General features: G+C 46.7%; 1 protein-coding gene across 5 annotated transcripts in view; it reads left to right on the top strand.

The window, feature by feature from the left end:
- PIG-N (Phosphatidylinositol glycan anchor biosynthesis class N) overlaps nucleotides 1-14,966 on the top strand; it is a 61,525-nt gene that overhangs the window by 7,034 nt on the left and 39,525 nt on the right. For all 5 annotated transcript variants that reach the window (XM_045736480.2, XM_045736481.2, XM_045736483.2 and 2 more), the window contains exons 3-6: nucleotides 1,765-1,996; nucleotides 7,171-7,298; nucleotides 7,972-8,198; nucleotides 9,860-10,087. In XM_045736480.2, the coding sequence (XP_045592436.1) occupies nucleotides 1,765-1,996; nucleotides 7,171-7,298; nucleotides 7,972-8,198; nucleotides 9,860-10,087 (815 nt within the window). The remainder of the gene's footprint in view (nucleotides 1-1,764; nucleotides 1,997-7,170; nucleotides 7,299-7,971; nucleotides 8,199-9,859; nucleotides 10,088-14,966) is intronic.

Genomic DNA, 14,966 nt, shown 5'->3' with positions numbered 1-14,966 from the left:
ATGTTAGCTTTTTTTGATCAGTTGTGTTGTATTTGTACAAAACAAAGGCATTATGCAAAGCCATTTGCAGGAAATAAAACGTTATCTTTTAGGTCCACTTGTGAGTTTTCCGGGTAAATGGTAATACCATTTGATTGAAGTGGTCCACACCTTTCATGAACTTATTGTACCATGCAGCCTAGTGGTGAGAAAGAGAGCCTCATGGCGCGCAGTTTGAAACAAACCCAAAGTAAATCGGATTAAAATTGAATTTTATACAAATATTTTAAAAGAGGACATAAATTTATGTCCACCATGCGGGAGCGGGTAGGCGAAACAGGACTCTGGGAGGCGTCCTCATCCGCAGAAAGTGTTAATATGACAGAGTGTTGGGAAGACGGGACACCATGAGCGTAGCTCTCATCCTGTAACTACACTTAGGTAATTGCACTTAGGTAATTACTCAGTATTTCAGATGTGAGTAATAGTCAACGAAGTAGTCCATGGTACACAGTGCGACTTCGCTCTTGTTGCATCAGGTACAGATAGATTTTCGCTTCCTGTTTCTTCGTTCTGTGTGCTTGCAAATAACGCACTCACGTACACCCTTGGCATTAGTACCTGTAGGTGGTATGTAGCCAAGCTTGTAAAACGTAAGGTAGTCTTGAAAAGATTACAGGAAAAGATAAACTTGTAAAAAGTTAGTCTTGAAAAGATCGCTTTGTAAGGTCCCACACAGGATGAGATTCAGCTAGCCTCAAAGAGTGTCCGTCAGTCAAGAAGAGATTCAGCTATTCTTGAAAATATCCATGGAAAACACCACCATGGAAGCCGCTAACACTGTTCATCTACGCTACTTATATCAGATGCATCATCACTGAATGCAGAAAACGATTCATCTATGTATCATCAAAATAAATTTGAGATAGCATAGGTGGGCAAGGGTGGCGCTCAGAGCTACAACTGGATACGCTCACTGTATCCTCCTCATAGGTGCTGTATCACTTGCATCCAACCTTTGTGTTAGGTCCTTATTGCACCTAACTTCACCAATATTATGACCCTTATGTTCTTCAAACAATAAGGTTTGAATTTCACCAATAGAGTGCTATCTTTCGACACTGCGTCGGACGGGTGTTTGGGAGCCAGAGGCGCGTGCACCACCCATGGTTGCTCACTTAGTACTAACCCAGCCAGCAGCCCTAAGGCATTCTGGGAATTTTTTCCAAAATGGCTGCCTCTCACTGGAGGTCCTAAGAGTCCATTTCGTACAGAACCAATTACGCACACATTTAGAATGGGTATGAAAAAACAAAAAAGAATTTTCTTGGCGCATTTTCCTACCGACTGAGAATACTCGGTTGGCGCAGTTGAGTGGTTAAAGACAAGAAACAGGGAAGTGTTGCCAGAGAGGATATGTCAGAATGGAGGGACTTATCTATAGAGCCCCTGAGGACTCATTTCTTGGCCATTTATCCTTCCTGATTTGTATTAATGATCTATTTGAAGAAGGTTAGGACTGAGGTTGATTGTTAGGTATTGTTGGAGGATTTAAAAATAATTAGAAGTAAGCAGACATACATATCACTTCTGTAGTTTAGTCCTAGCAACTGTATAAGGCAATGATGATGATTAGAAGGGAAATGAGACAAGAGAGATATTATTTTATTAAAAAAAAATTATGTTTGATTTGGTGTCTCACAAAGTTTTAAATCAAAATAATATTGTTGCAGGATTAAAAAAACCTTGATTGAACTTTGGAATAATTACATAATTTTATTACAGGTTCTGAAAGAGGTCATATTGAAACCTTTATGTACAAGGCTGAAGAAGAAGATTTTGCCAGCAGTGATGCTTCAAAACTAGATAAATGGGTGTTTGAGCATGTAAAAGACTTCTTCAAAGAAGCCATAGAGGATAAAAAGCTCACTGAACGTCTCCAAGAAGATCGTATTATATTCTTCCTTCATCTCTTGGGACTTGACACAAATGGACATGCCCATAAACCGCATTCAGAGTATGTTAATAATTTGATAAAAGTTAATGATGGATCTTTTTCTGGTGGGAACCCCCTAGGCTTTCCGGAGCTATCCGGGCTGATATGAATGTATTAGACCCTGGCATCAGTCAAAGCAAATGGCGTTCTTAGGCCTACCAGGGACCACGAGCCAGAACCTGGCCTCCTCAGAGAGGCATGAGGAGCAATGTCCTATAGAAACCCCTGTGTGGTTGGAAGCATTCTGTGTCTGTCATCGACCAGGTCAGGCACCCAGAAATGTAAGCGCCCCAAAACAATCCCCTATTCTGGTTAAAATATTGCTACTGAAAGCTGAACTAGTGGACAGAACTCCCCAAATGAAAACAAGTAAACAAGCATGATGTCACCACGTCGCCCCACCGCTAGCTTTGCACCCCCCCCCCCCTTCCTGGGAAAGGGAAGCCCCAGACTCTCGCACTGGCTATCCATCCTGCAGTTCTGTGGCTGATGTGAGGCTGGCAAGATCGTGCGACTGGCTCCCCTCCAGATTTCCAGTCCTGTGCCTTGTGGTGTGGTGCTGTCCTTGGTGGTGCGCAAGCCAAGAGTTTATTCACAAGTACTCGGGCTGCATGTGCCTAGGGTCACCTTTCCAAGGTGCCCTGTAAGTCCTGCCCTTGGGGCTTGGGGCCATCTTCCACAAGTCACCTTGCAGACTACTTCCGCAAGGTCTTTTGCTACTTAGTGATTGGCAGCCCTTGAAGTCAGCTGGGGAGTTCCTTCATCCCTGTTTGCCTTTGGGTAGGGGGTAGCATTCATCACTGGTTGTGGCGCAGGGTACTGTGCAGCTAGTTGTCAACGGCTCTGTTCTGCTGTCCTCTTGCAGGGTTTTTCTTTTGTTTTTGTTTTCTTGCCTGGTGGGAGGTTCTGCCCCTTGGTTTTGGTCTTGCCCGATTGTATCTTGGTGGTCCCCGGTAGGCCCCCGTGAGTGTACACGTCCCGGGGAGGGGGGGGGGGAGGGGTAGCTTTAACAGTTTGTTGGTAACTTTGTGTGCCGGTTAGCAGTACCCTGCCTGGGCTTCCCGTAGCGTGAGTTCTGTCTAAGAACTCTGAAAACCCCCACGGGGGCACGTGAGTCCAATGGATGTGACCCCCTAGGTCCCCTCTCACCTTGTGCGAGTTTTGGGGATGCTCGGTCCCTTTGTCTCCGGGTGACCTTCAACTTTTCTGCCTCCGTCATGCTGCCTGTTAGGTCGGTGACACTTACGACCTAGTGTCCTGCGAGTTTTGTTACTTGTTTGTGACTCTGTTCACCCAGTCCTTTGATGTCACTGTTAGGGTGCAGGCAGCTCAGGCGTTGCATGCTTGTTTTAGGGTGCTGCAGCGCGCTAGGTTGGTTGCTGCTCCGGAAGCCCGAGGCAGCCCCGCTTGGTTATAGGGACCCGGACTTGGAGGTGTTAGTCGCTTCGACTTTGGTTCAGTTTGCGCCCCCTAGTCCTTTCCCTGTTGTGGTTCGTTCTGGTCCTCCCCCCCCCCCCATCCCCCCTGCTTTCAGCTACGAAGAGTCTGAGGGTTTTGGAGTCAAGGCAGGGTTTAGTTGATGTGGAGACTCAGGCGAGATATTTGACTGGTTTGAGCTCCCAGCCGGTCTGCTTGTCTGCTCGCCTGGGATTTGGTTCTTTCCCAGCTCACCGGGTTCAGGTTCCTGGTGAACCTGAACCAGATGGTAAGTCCCATCTGTTTCTCTCTGAAGTTCGGTCTTGGCTGGGTCTTGTGTGGGACTCTCGGACCACTTCCTTGTCTCTCCCTCCGGAGTCTCTGTTTCAGCTGCAGTCCCGCCTTCGCTTGTTGTTGGGGGACTCCCGAGTCACTCGGCGGTTGCTCGAGCGTTTGTGCGGGATCCTGAGCTTTACCGTGATTGACTACCTACCACATCGGGTTTGGCTTTGTCAGTTGTTCTGGTTCCTTTGAGTATGTCCCTTCCGCCTCTCCGCAATTGCTGGGTTCGACCTCCGGGTGTCTTGCGTCGGCTGCTGCGTCACCGGCTTCCTCTTCAGGTTTTTCGGTGTTCAGTGCCTTGAGAGCTCTTGCATGATGTGTTTATGGATGCTCCGTCCTTTGGCTGGGGCTTTGTGATCAGTGCTCACCAGGTCGGTTAGGGGCGGTGGGGTCTGTCCTTCCATCGGGACCACAGCACGGGGCTGGAGTTTGCAGCAATGTGGGGGTTTGTAGCGGTGTGGGAATTTGCAGCAGTGTGGGAATTTGCAGCAGTGTGGGAGTCGCTTTTGAGGGTTCGGGTCGCTCGCGGATCGATGATCCAGCTCCATTCAGACTGCTCCCTGGTGGTTCATTGTTTGACCCGCGAGGGTTCGATGCGGTCCTTGGCTCTTTGGGGCTGGTCGCTTTGGATGACTTGTCTGCTGAGTTCTCTGGAGTTTGGCTCTCATTGCCGTTCATGTTTGAGGGTGTCCGACATCTTGGTGGACGGCCTGTCTCGGTTCATTCCCGTCCACATAATTGATGGTCGACAACAACTCATTCAGTTTGCTCTGCCGGACATATGGGCTCCCGGAAGTGGACCTCTTCGCGTCAGCATGGTCGAGGCGTGTCCCGGTATACTTGGCACCCTGGGGTCATTGCCTTGCTGCAGGACTGGGCGAGGAGGGGTTACCTGTACCTCTTCACCCTGGTTCAGCTGTTCCTTGAGGTCCTAGCTCGCTTCGAGACTTACCAGGGGAGAGTAGTCCTCCTGGCTCTTTGGTGGATGTCCCAGCCTTGGTTTCAGGCGCTGCTTGCTCGGTGTCCGAACCCAGGAGTCTTCTCGTGTTTCCGCCTCTCAGCAGATCGGGCCGGTCCGTTATGAGGCTGGTTCGATCTTCTCCTTGAGTCTTGGCGTATGGTCTTTCTAACTCGAGTCTATCACCACTTGTATGATGAGCAGGCGGCTTCGTTGTTGGTGTCCCTTCTGCGTGCTTCACTTAGATGGCAGTATGGAGTTCCTGGCAGTCCTTGTGTTATTTCTTGTCCCTTTGCTGGTTTACTTTGGTCTCTGTTCGGGTTATCTTGTCCTTTCTCTCGTGGTTGTTTCAAGACCGTCATCTTATGCCAAATACTGTCGCTCCATATTGTGCAGCGCTTGCGGAGCCGACCGTACGGCGTTGATGTTACTTCGGCTCCGATCTGCAGAGTCTTGGGTGTTGTTTCACCTTCGGCCTACTCATGCACTACATGAGCCATCCTGGTCGTTGAATTGGGTGCTCTCCTTTCTCTCTTCTCCCTCTGTTTGTCGAGGCCCCTTCAGTTCAGGATTGTTTCTCCAAGGCTCTTTTCTTGTTGACATTGGCCTCTAGAGGTCGTTTTTTTTTTCTGGATCGGAAAAAAACATGTGTTTTTCGCGGTTTTGACATCCAGCCTAAGACCTGCATGGTGGATAGTCGGCATTTGAATCTGGGGCTCCCCCCTTCTCCCTCCGAGGTGGGGGGGGGGGGGGTTACAGAGACAATGGCGTGGAGACGTCATACTCGTTTGCTCATTTTCACCTGGGGAGTTCTGTCTACTAGTTCGGTTTTCAGTAGCAATATTTTAATCAGAATTGGAGTTTGTTTTGAGGCACTTGCCTTTCTGGGTGCCTGACCTGGTCGATAGCAGACATAGAATGCTTTCAACCACACAATGGTTTCTATAGGCCATTGCTCCTCGTGCCTCTCTGAGGGGGGCCAGGTTCTGGCTCGTGGTCCCTGGTAGGCCTAAGAACTCTATTCACTTCAAGTGATGCCAGGGTCTAATACATTCATATCGGCCCGAATAGCTCTGGGGAGCCTCCGGGTCTCACCCATATAATGGCGTTTTATTACATTCATGCTGTTTTCTGTGGGGAGCCTCTACAACTCCCTGGAGCTTATCGGGCTGATGTATTTTAGACCGGGACATTAGCTATGGAGTTTCTTGCTCTTCGTAGGTTGTCTTCTCTTTCGCATCAGGTTGTCTTGTCCTGTCTTGGTTTTCCGGACAGTTATTTGATGCTTCTTCCTATCCCCTCATATCGTGCGGTGCGGGCGGAGCCGATCCAGCTTACGTTCGGGTTGGATGTCACATCTGCCCTGTTCCATACACTTTCTCGTGCTTTGTTACTCCTTTGGCCTGCTCATGCGCCGCCTGAGCCATCCTGGTCCTTGGTGAGGATGCTCTCTTATCTTTCCTCTCCTCGGTTTGTGGTAGCCCCTTCGGTTCAAGATTGTTTTTCAAAGGACCTATATTTGTTAGCATTGGCCTCTGGGGGTGGTCGGGTTGGGGAGCTTCCGGCTCTTCTCCGGCACAGGGGTTTCTGCTCTTTCGGTTCTGGTGGTAGGTTTGTACGTTTGCAGCCTTCTCCGTCTTTTCCGGTGAAGGCCGAGATGGCTGCTTTCTGGAGGGGACCTTGGGTTATTGATGCTTGGATGGTTCGGCCGGGGGTACGTCATGTGTTGCGTCTGGTTGAGGCTCTTCGCCGTTACCTGCGTGCTATGGCTGGAGATGTGCAGAGGAGCTGTGCAGCAGTAGTGTGTTATGTTTGCTTGTTTACTTGTTTCCTTGAGATTGTAGGAAGTTCTACCTCTCTGTTTGATTTTTGTTGTTAGTTTCTTACCTTTTTTTTTTTTTGTTATGCCTACCTTTCTGGGTGCCTAACCCCGGTCGATGGCAGATAAGGAAAACCCCAACTACATGAGGGTTTTCCAGGACCATTGCTCCCTACAACTTCTCTGAAGGGGTCAGATTCTGGCTCATGGTCCCTGGTAGGTCTGAACTCCATAGCTAATGTCCCGGTCTAATATAACATACATTAGTGCGATAAGCTCCAGGGAGCCTCCGGAGCTCACCCAGAAAATGGCGTTTCATTACATTCAATGCTTGTTTTTTTTTAGTTCTTGTTGATAACCCACTGAAAGTCACTTTCATGTTTAGGTTGTATTAGTTTTGCTATGTAAGTTGCCTTTCAAATTGTATTTGCACCATTCAAATTTGATGCTGTATGTTTAGCCAATGTGTGTCTCACCAGTTGTAAACAGTACTGTAGATGATTCAACAGGAGGAACAGTAAACATACAATATGGATAAGTGTTTAGTTTTATGGTTAAGCCAATAACTTGAGAAATTGTACAAGCAGCTACATAACTTAGTTTTTGGGTTTCAGTTTTAGACATGTGGCATGATCAAATTTTCTTTCAAAACTATTACAGGGAATACCTGAAGAATATTGAAATAGTTGATGAAGGAGTTGAAAAATTGGTTGAATTGTTTGAAGATTTCTTCAAGGACCAAAAGACTGCATATGTCTTCACTTCAGATCATGGCATGACAGACTGGGGTATGTACATACAGCATTAAACATTTTTCTTATTCTGAGAAAGCACCAGAAATTCTTTAGAAATTTGGGAAAATATATTTTCATTCCATTAAACATGTAATAAAGTCTCATTTCACTATGTCCTGTTTTGCATATTTCACAGCTTGAGTAGTAGAATTACCAGTTGTAGAACTCCCAAGCGAATAATAGCTGACTGTATTCACTAAAAGTTACTTAGTATCCCTGTACTGTATAATACTTCCATGGGCGCCAAGGGATTTTAGCGGTCAAACCGAGTGGTATGTATTTCTGGTGACTCCTGTCTGTTGCTTTGATGAGTGTTGTTTTGTGATTTTTTGTTTGTGTGGAATCTGTGTGCTTTGATGTTCAGATCTTCTAAACTGCAGTTCTCATTCCTCGCAACCCTTCTGGTTCCGTTCTGCACAGGTTTCATTTTTGTGTCTTTTTGTAGTTTGTCTTCATTGATTGGTATGATGGAGCCTAATAATTTATTATTATTATTGCTTCAAATCATATTACAATTGACACAACTTAAACATTAACACATCTGGTTTACAGAAGTAAAGAAATTTCATCTATTTACATCAGTAGTTAGTTATGTTGATTATTTAATAGTAACAGGAAATTTAGGCAAATTCAGTTGATAATGGTTAACTACAGGCCAAATTTACAGGTTCTCATGGAGCGGGTGACCCAAGTGAAACAGAAACTCCTTTTGTAGCTTGGGGCGCTGGAGTAGCCTTGCCAAAGGATCCTTCAGAATTTAAAGATAAAATGATCTACGATGCCAGGATAGAAAAGTGGGGTCTCTCACATGTACGCCGACATGACCTTCACCAAGCTGACATAGCTCCGCTGATGGCATCCATCATTGGCATCCCTATTCCAGTCAATAGTGTTGTAAGTTCACATTAATTAATTGTTCCTCGTATGTGTACTGATATGTATTGCCGTTGACGAAGAGAGAGAACCTGTGCTTAGGCTTATTGAAGTGCTTCCTCCCCCACCCCCCTAGTGCCATCTAATGTACTGACCCTTCCCAGGATACAGCCCACAACAGTTGTACCTGTTCACTATTAAATGAACAGGGTCATGGGAAGAAAGGAAACTTGCCCAACTGTTACTGTCCTATTGTGGGAATCAAATCCAATCACTCGATTATGAGTTGAGGTTGTAGAGCACAGTGCTTTATTAATTTATAAAGAATAAGATACGCACATACTTTACCGCAGACACTTTACTGTGTTTTTCTGAGGGGATCTCCTATGGCTCCCTGGAGCTTATCGGGCTAATGTACTTTAGACTTGGACATTAGCTATGGAGTTCAGACCTACCAGGGACCAGAGCCGGAACCTGGCCCCTTCAGAGCTGGCCCCCTCTGTGCTGGCTTCGAAGTTCTCAGCAACTTCTTCCCAAAGACAAACCTGCAACCCATTGGCACTCCAATAAAAATGTTTCCCTTTAAACACTTAAACAAAAATAACCACACAATATGTTTGCCTCCAACATCTATCTGCTCTCTACATACTGTGAGAGTGGATTCCCCTGTTTGGGCTGGTCCATGCTCCGCCTTGCTCCGCGGCCCTCACTCACTCTGGGAGGGTCCTCCGCCGTCAGGAGTTGGGCTCCCTCAGTCACCTGCCAGCGCTCAGAGGAGACGGATGTCGCTCCGCCCTCCAGGACGTTCCTCCCTCTCCACTCTCTTATTTTAGGCCTTCTGCCTTATCAAAACATGTCTAACTTATCAATAAACATTGCTACTGTTGCTGGGCACACGACCAACTACAAGTAATCGCTATAGACTAGCTTAACATCGTGCTTACTACAGATTGTTTAGTCGAGGGCGCTCCTCCCTCTGACGGAGTCTGGTCAGGGCACTCCCACGGCCCACGATAATGTCTCTGGGCGGCTTAATAAACACTCCTCGCCGTCCAGGACTTGAGACCACAACGTTCCCAGCTCGATTCCACAGCTGGAACGTCTGTACACTTCTCCTCTCTTGGAGATATATCACTAGGGGTTCCTTTCAGACAGGAGCTGAAACGGGGCACTACTTCCCCTTGCAATGTCTGGCACTCAAGTGAGGTCAAAGCCCTCCAGAAGCGAGCCTCACGCCTCCAGCAAATTATCCACATCTCCTAACCAGTCATTTATCTATTTTCTTATTAACTGCCCATAATCTCAAATTGTTCATCATATCCAACCCACTACTTTACATCTGTGTCTTCACCTCTATATTTCCTAGACCTTCTAGTCAGGTCAGGCTTGACAGAATAATTCTCAAAGGGGAGACTCGTTTTTTGGTTGCCTGGGATCATAACATATTCTATAGGCCATTTCTCCTTGTGCCTCTCTGAGGGGGGCCAAGTTCTGGCTTGTGGTCCCTGGTAAGCCTATGAACTCCATTCACACTGACTGATACCAAAGACTAATATATTACATATGAACCTAGGTAGCTCAGGGGAGGCTCCGGGTCTCACCCAGAAAATGGTGTTTCATTACATTCAATGCTGGTTTTATACTGTATTCTGTATTCTTATAATTTTACATTTGTATTTCAGGGCATACTACATGTTGAGTATCTTGGAGCATCAGATCAATACAAGTCGGAAGCTCTCTTTGCCAATGCTCGTCAAATGCTTGCCCAATACCAGCAAAAGAGAGCCCAAAAAGAGGAAGAAACATTGCCTATATTCTATTGGCCCTACACTGTCCTTACACTAGACAGGGAGCTCGAGTCTCTGGCTACAATTCGTAATCACTTGAAAAGTGCAAATTATGAAGATGCGGTAGGTGCATCAATTTTTAAGCCTTTAGGGTTTAAGTTCTTTCAGTCACAATTGAGTTATTGTCTTTATGATATGAGCTCTTTCAGTCATAAATTACTATCTCTGCAGGTTTTGCTGCATTAGAAGGTATTTTGTGTTGATCGGTATAAAAGAGGCCGTTAAATTGAGTGGATACTGGTATCCATAATTGGAAGTGAGCAGGCAAAGTTAAAAGGTTTATATTAGGTGACCTGAAGCTGATGATGGGCTCACCTTCAAGGGGACTACCCACTGTAAATGAGGCAGAGGGATTTAGATAATAGCATAGAATGTAGATTGATTTACATCCAATGATTAGTATGTGTGTTATTACCTATTTATAGTTATGTGGAAGAGAGCTATGCTCATGGTATACCTTTCTCTCTACCCTGTTATAAACCATTTAATAATTTCCAGGAGTTTTGGTGCACTTTAATTTCTGAAGTTTTACTGCCACTCTGCTCATGAAAGAATTTCCTGGTAGTTTTCCTACATTGTTTTCATTTTGTTTATTACTGTGGCTTCTTGTATTGTACCAGGTGTCAGGAGTTCTTCCTTGCCAGTCTTGCCAGTCTTCATTTATCCTTTTACAGAACATATATAAATACATCATTATTAACCTTTAGTAAAAGATTGTTATAGATAGGGAATTATCAGGAGAAAGTATGAAGCCATTTGCAAGTACAGGTATATAGGTTGTGTAAAAAGTTAATAAAGCATCGGTTACACGAATGTAATTGCACCATTGGTCTTGCTCATATGAGGCAGCAATGGCTTCAGGAGGGCACATAGCCATTGTAACGCTGTATGTGTTTGCCTAAAAATCAATGAATCAACATTAAAACCAAATATTTAGTATTGTATTTTAAATTAAAATAATAATAATGATAGTGTACAAATAAAAAGCATTATTCTCAACAAATTTTCAACAAATTGTTGAAACCTTTTGTTGGTCAACCTTTGTTGACCAACAAAGGTCAACAAATTTTACTTACCTTGTCAGGAGAGTAGTGTAATAATGACTTTCTTAATAATCTTTGAAGTCTTTTTATCATTTGAGCTACAATAAGGCATGTTTAAACCCATTGTCAGTGTTGTATTTCACAAAGAAGTGAAGCTCCTATGACAAAATTGATAGAAAATACATTTATTACAGTTTATATTTTCTTTGTGCCCTGTGCTAGAGTAATTACTGGTTAGTGTATTGGCACCCAAATTATAAATATTTTACCCTTTATTTCTTGTCACAAATAGCAAATATTTATATGCATTTTCTGTTGACCATTACTAGTAGCCATAAAGAACCAACCTTTGTGTCTAATACTCCACTCAAGATATCTTTCTGCAGTATTATACCATCAGTACACTCGCTCCTCCATGCAACACTTCAGATGCTTCTGTAGTAGATCCTGGGTTTCTATCCAGATTCCCTCTGTGTTGTGCTGTGCCGTGTGTTCAGAACTGCTCTTACTCTGGCATGGAAGCTAGGAGTAGTATTCACAGGTACTCGGGCTGCATGTGTTTAGGGTTCCCTTAACTGAGTGCCCTGTAAGTACCGCCTTTGGGGCTTGGGGTTATCTTCCACAAGTCACCTTGGGGTCTACGTCTGTTGGTCTTTAGCTGCTCGGTGATTGACCACCCTGAGTGTGTTGGGGGGGGGTGGGGAGGGGAGTTTCCTCCCTTGTTTATCTTGGGGTAAGTGGTAATTTTTGCACTGGTAGGGGCATGGGGTACTGCACAGCTAGTTTTCACCTATTATAGCGGCTGGCTCTGTTTCTCCTGGGTACGTTGTCCTCTTGTGGGGTTTTTCTCTTTCTTTTTGTTTCTGCTTGGTAGAGGGGGTCTGCCTTGTGTCCCTTGCCCCCTGTTATATTAAAGTCTTGACCTCCGGTGTTCAGTGGTACCCCCTGCTTGGCTCCCGTGATTGGACACGTCCTTGGGATTCAGTTTTAGAAGTTAGTTTGGTAGACTTGGGTGCCGGTTAGCAGTACCCTGCCTGGGCTTACTCTTGGTCATACAATTCTGGGGGCCCTAGGAAACCTTGTGGGGGCACACAGGGTCCAATGGATGCGAATCCCCGAGTCCCTTTTTGCCTTGTGCGAGTTTGAGTGTTGTTGTGTCTTCTTGTCTCTTGGCGAAGCTCATTGCTTTTGCCTCCGTCATACTGCCGGTTGGGTCAGTGACACCTTCGACCCTGAGTATTATGAGCATTGTTGCTTATTTTGTGACTCAATTCACCCAATCAACTGATGACATTATTCGGGTGCAGGTGGCTCAGGCATGGCATGCTAGGTATAGGTTGCTGCAACGTGCTAGGTTGGTTGCTTCCCCGGATGCCCCGAGGCTGCCCCAACTTTGCTTCTAGGGATTCGGACTTGGGGGTGTTGTTTGTTTCGACATTTGTTCAGTCCGCACCCCCTCGTTCTTCCTCTGTTGTGACTCATTCTGTTCCTCTCCACCTCCCTACTTGGTTCCAATTCCAAATTGTCTGAGGTCTTTGGAGTTGGGGCGGGGTTTAGAGGTTTCTGAGACTCTGGCAGTTTCGGGGGTTGCCCCTTCCGGGGTGGTGACGGAGGCATTCGAGTCCATTCATCCAGCCGTGGCACTGGGGTCTGACCAATGGGCCACATCTCTTCCTGCTTTTCTGGCCACCCCGGCTCTTTCTTGTGAGGCCAGGGGCTTTGGAGGATTACTCGCCCCCAGGGCCTGATGTGGAGGTTCTCGGGATTGGGGAGGAGCTGACTTGGGGACCTTAGGCTCCGCTGGACCCCGCCTGAGTTTTCCAACCTTCAGAGAGGGGCTTTCTGTTACAAGAAGTGAGGTTTTCTCCTACCCTCCTCTGCGTACAAGTAGGATTTGGGTTCGGCTCCTCCCCGGGTTTGGTTGTGTATCCCTGTGGGTCCTTTGGTTCCGTCCTTTCGGAGGTTTTCTGCTTCCTGCATCTCACTTACTGAGGTGCGGGCGGCCTTTGCAGCTTACCTCCTGTGCGACCCAGAATATGCCTCTATAATGGATCCGTCTTCCTTCAGGTTTGGGTCTTCGTCTCCATACTGGATTCGTTATGAGGTTCTGGAGTTGTCCTGGTTTGATAACTGCCCGATGTTGTCGTTGGAGGGTTGGAGTGCTTTCTGTCGTACCCACATGCTTGAATGGCGCGAGGCGTTGATGACAAATTTGAGCACCTTAATGTGTGCTTGTTTGCCCCTGCCCTTCTGCGGGATGTGGGCGTGATTCAGCTTTGCTTGCAGGTTTCCTCCCTGTCGGCTGCGCGTTTGGCTGAGGACTTACGCGCTTGTGGCTTGTTGGCTTCGGTCTTGTGTTTCTTTTCCCCTCCTGGAGCTGTCTTCGGATTGGCTTGCAGAGGATGTAGAGGTGCTTGGGGCCATTCCTGGGTCTGGTGCCTTGGTCTCAGCTGCTCGTGCATCATCTGTGCTGCTAAACCTGTTTGCACCGATTTTATGTGATGTGGTGTCGCGGTTCTTTGTTGCTCGTCTCGCATGTCGGCAGGTTGTGCTCACTTCCTCCATGGAATCTGCTTGGGCCCTTTCTCTTCGGTTTTCTTCGCCCTTTTGTCCTTTGCTGTTTGCAGACTCTGCGGTTGAGTGGTATATGCAGCTGGCTTCTTCCAGCTGTCATCTGGTTCAGGTTTGTTGTGGGTTGAACCTGGCTCCTCGCGTGTTCACACGTCTCGCCCAGATCGTGGTGGCCCGTCTGTGTCTTTTAGGTGTTCAGGTGTTGGCCTACCTCGATGACTGCTTGGTCTGGGCTCCCAGTCGGTCTGCGTGTCTGCTCACCAGGGATTTGGTTCTTTCCCAGCTTGCCGGCTTCGGGTTCCTGGTTAACTGGCGAAAGTCCCATCTGGCCCCCTCTCAGGTTCGGACTTTGCTGGGTCTTGTGTGGGACTCATACCGCTTCCGTCTCTCTCCCTCCAGTCTCTCTCCTTCAGCTGTGGTCCCGCAAGTACTGTACCAACCCCCGGGGGGCCTTGTGTCAGCTGCTGCGTCGCTAGCTTCCTTTTAAGGTTTTTCAGGGTTCAGTGCCGTGGCGCCTACCCAAGCCTTCGCTCGATGTGCTCAAGGATGCGTCATCTCTTGGCTTGAGGTGCTAAACACCTCAAATGATATGGTGAAAGTGCTGATAATCAAAATAGAGATCCTAAATGTAGTTATTGTCCTTGTATATAAGTCACCGGAGGCAAACCCTCGGCAGTTTAACCCTTCAATTGCGCATTGCATCATATGATGCTTTGACCGACTTGCATTAAATTGCGCATCGCATCATGTGATGCTTTGGAGTACTACGCAAGATTTAAACGGCTCGCGGATACACGGGGTTCACCACACCTTCATCAGGGCTCTTGTAAACAGACGCCATTTTAAAAAAAAATCGTGGGCCAAACTCCAGGGTGTTAGGGGCCTCAGTATTGAGTCGGCTACCAAGCCTGACGCACGCAGCATGAACTCACAGCACTGCTGTTCAGCTTGTGACCACAGCATCCCCTAAAAATGCCATAATATACTTGTTCATGCTATTATATAGCGATGATATTATTACAGAAGACCCCTGACTGTGATAAAACTGACCAGGGTTCTGATAATAGCAGGATTGTCGTGATATTTGGCACTGTGCGCCATGGAGGGAGGAGTAATGCTGTGGGAGGGAGGATGGTGGCATTGTCTTTTGAGTGTGTGTGGCCACCTTTTATTGACTGCACTCACCATACCAGCTTAGTGGTTTGCTATGGTGAACACAAATGTAGATACTTGTATATAACGTGTGTATAGTGCGAGATAACAGCGAGAGTAGGAGGTTGGGAGCCGCCATTTTGGTGAGGGAGGAGCGTCATCTGCAGGACTTACCA

Source organism: Procambarus clarkii, chromosome 18 (genome assembly GCF_040958095.1).
Source record: "Procambarus clarkii isolate CNS0578487 chromosome 18, FALCON_Pclarkii_2.0, whole genome shotgun sequence".
NCBI classification, from domain to species: Eukaryota; Metazoa; Arthropoda; class Malacostraca; order Decapoda; family Cambaridae; genus Procambarus; species Procambarus clarkii.
The sequence above is the reverse complement of the archived record's forward strand: the minus strand, read 5'-3'. Positions and strand labels throughout refer to the sequence as shown.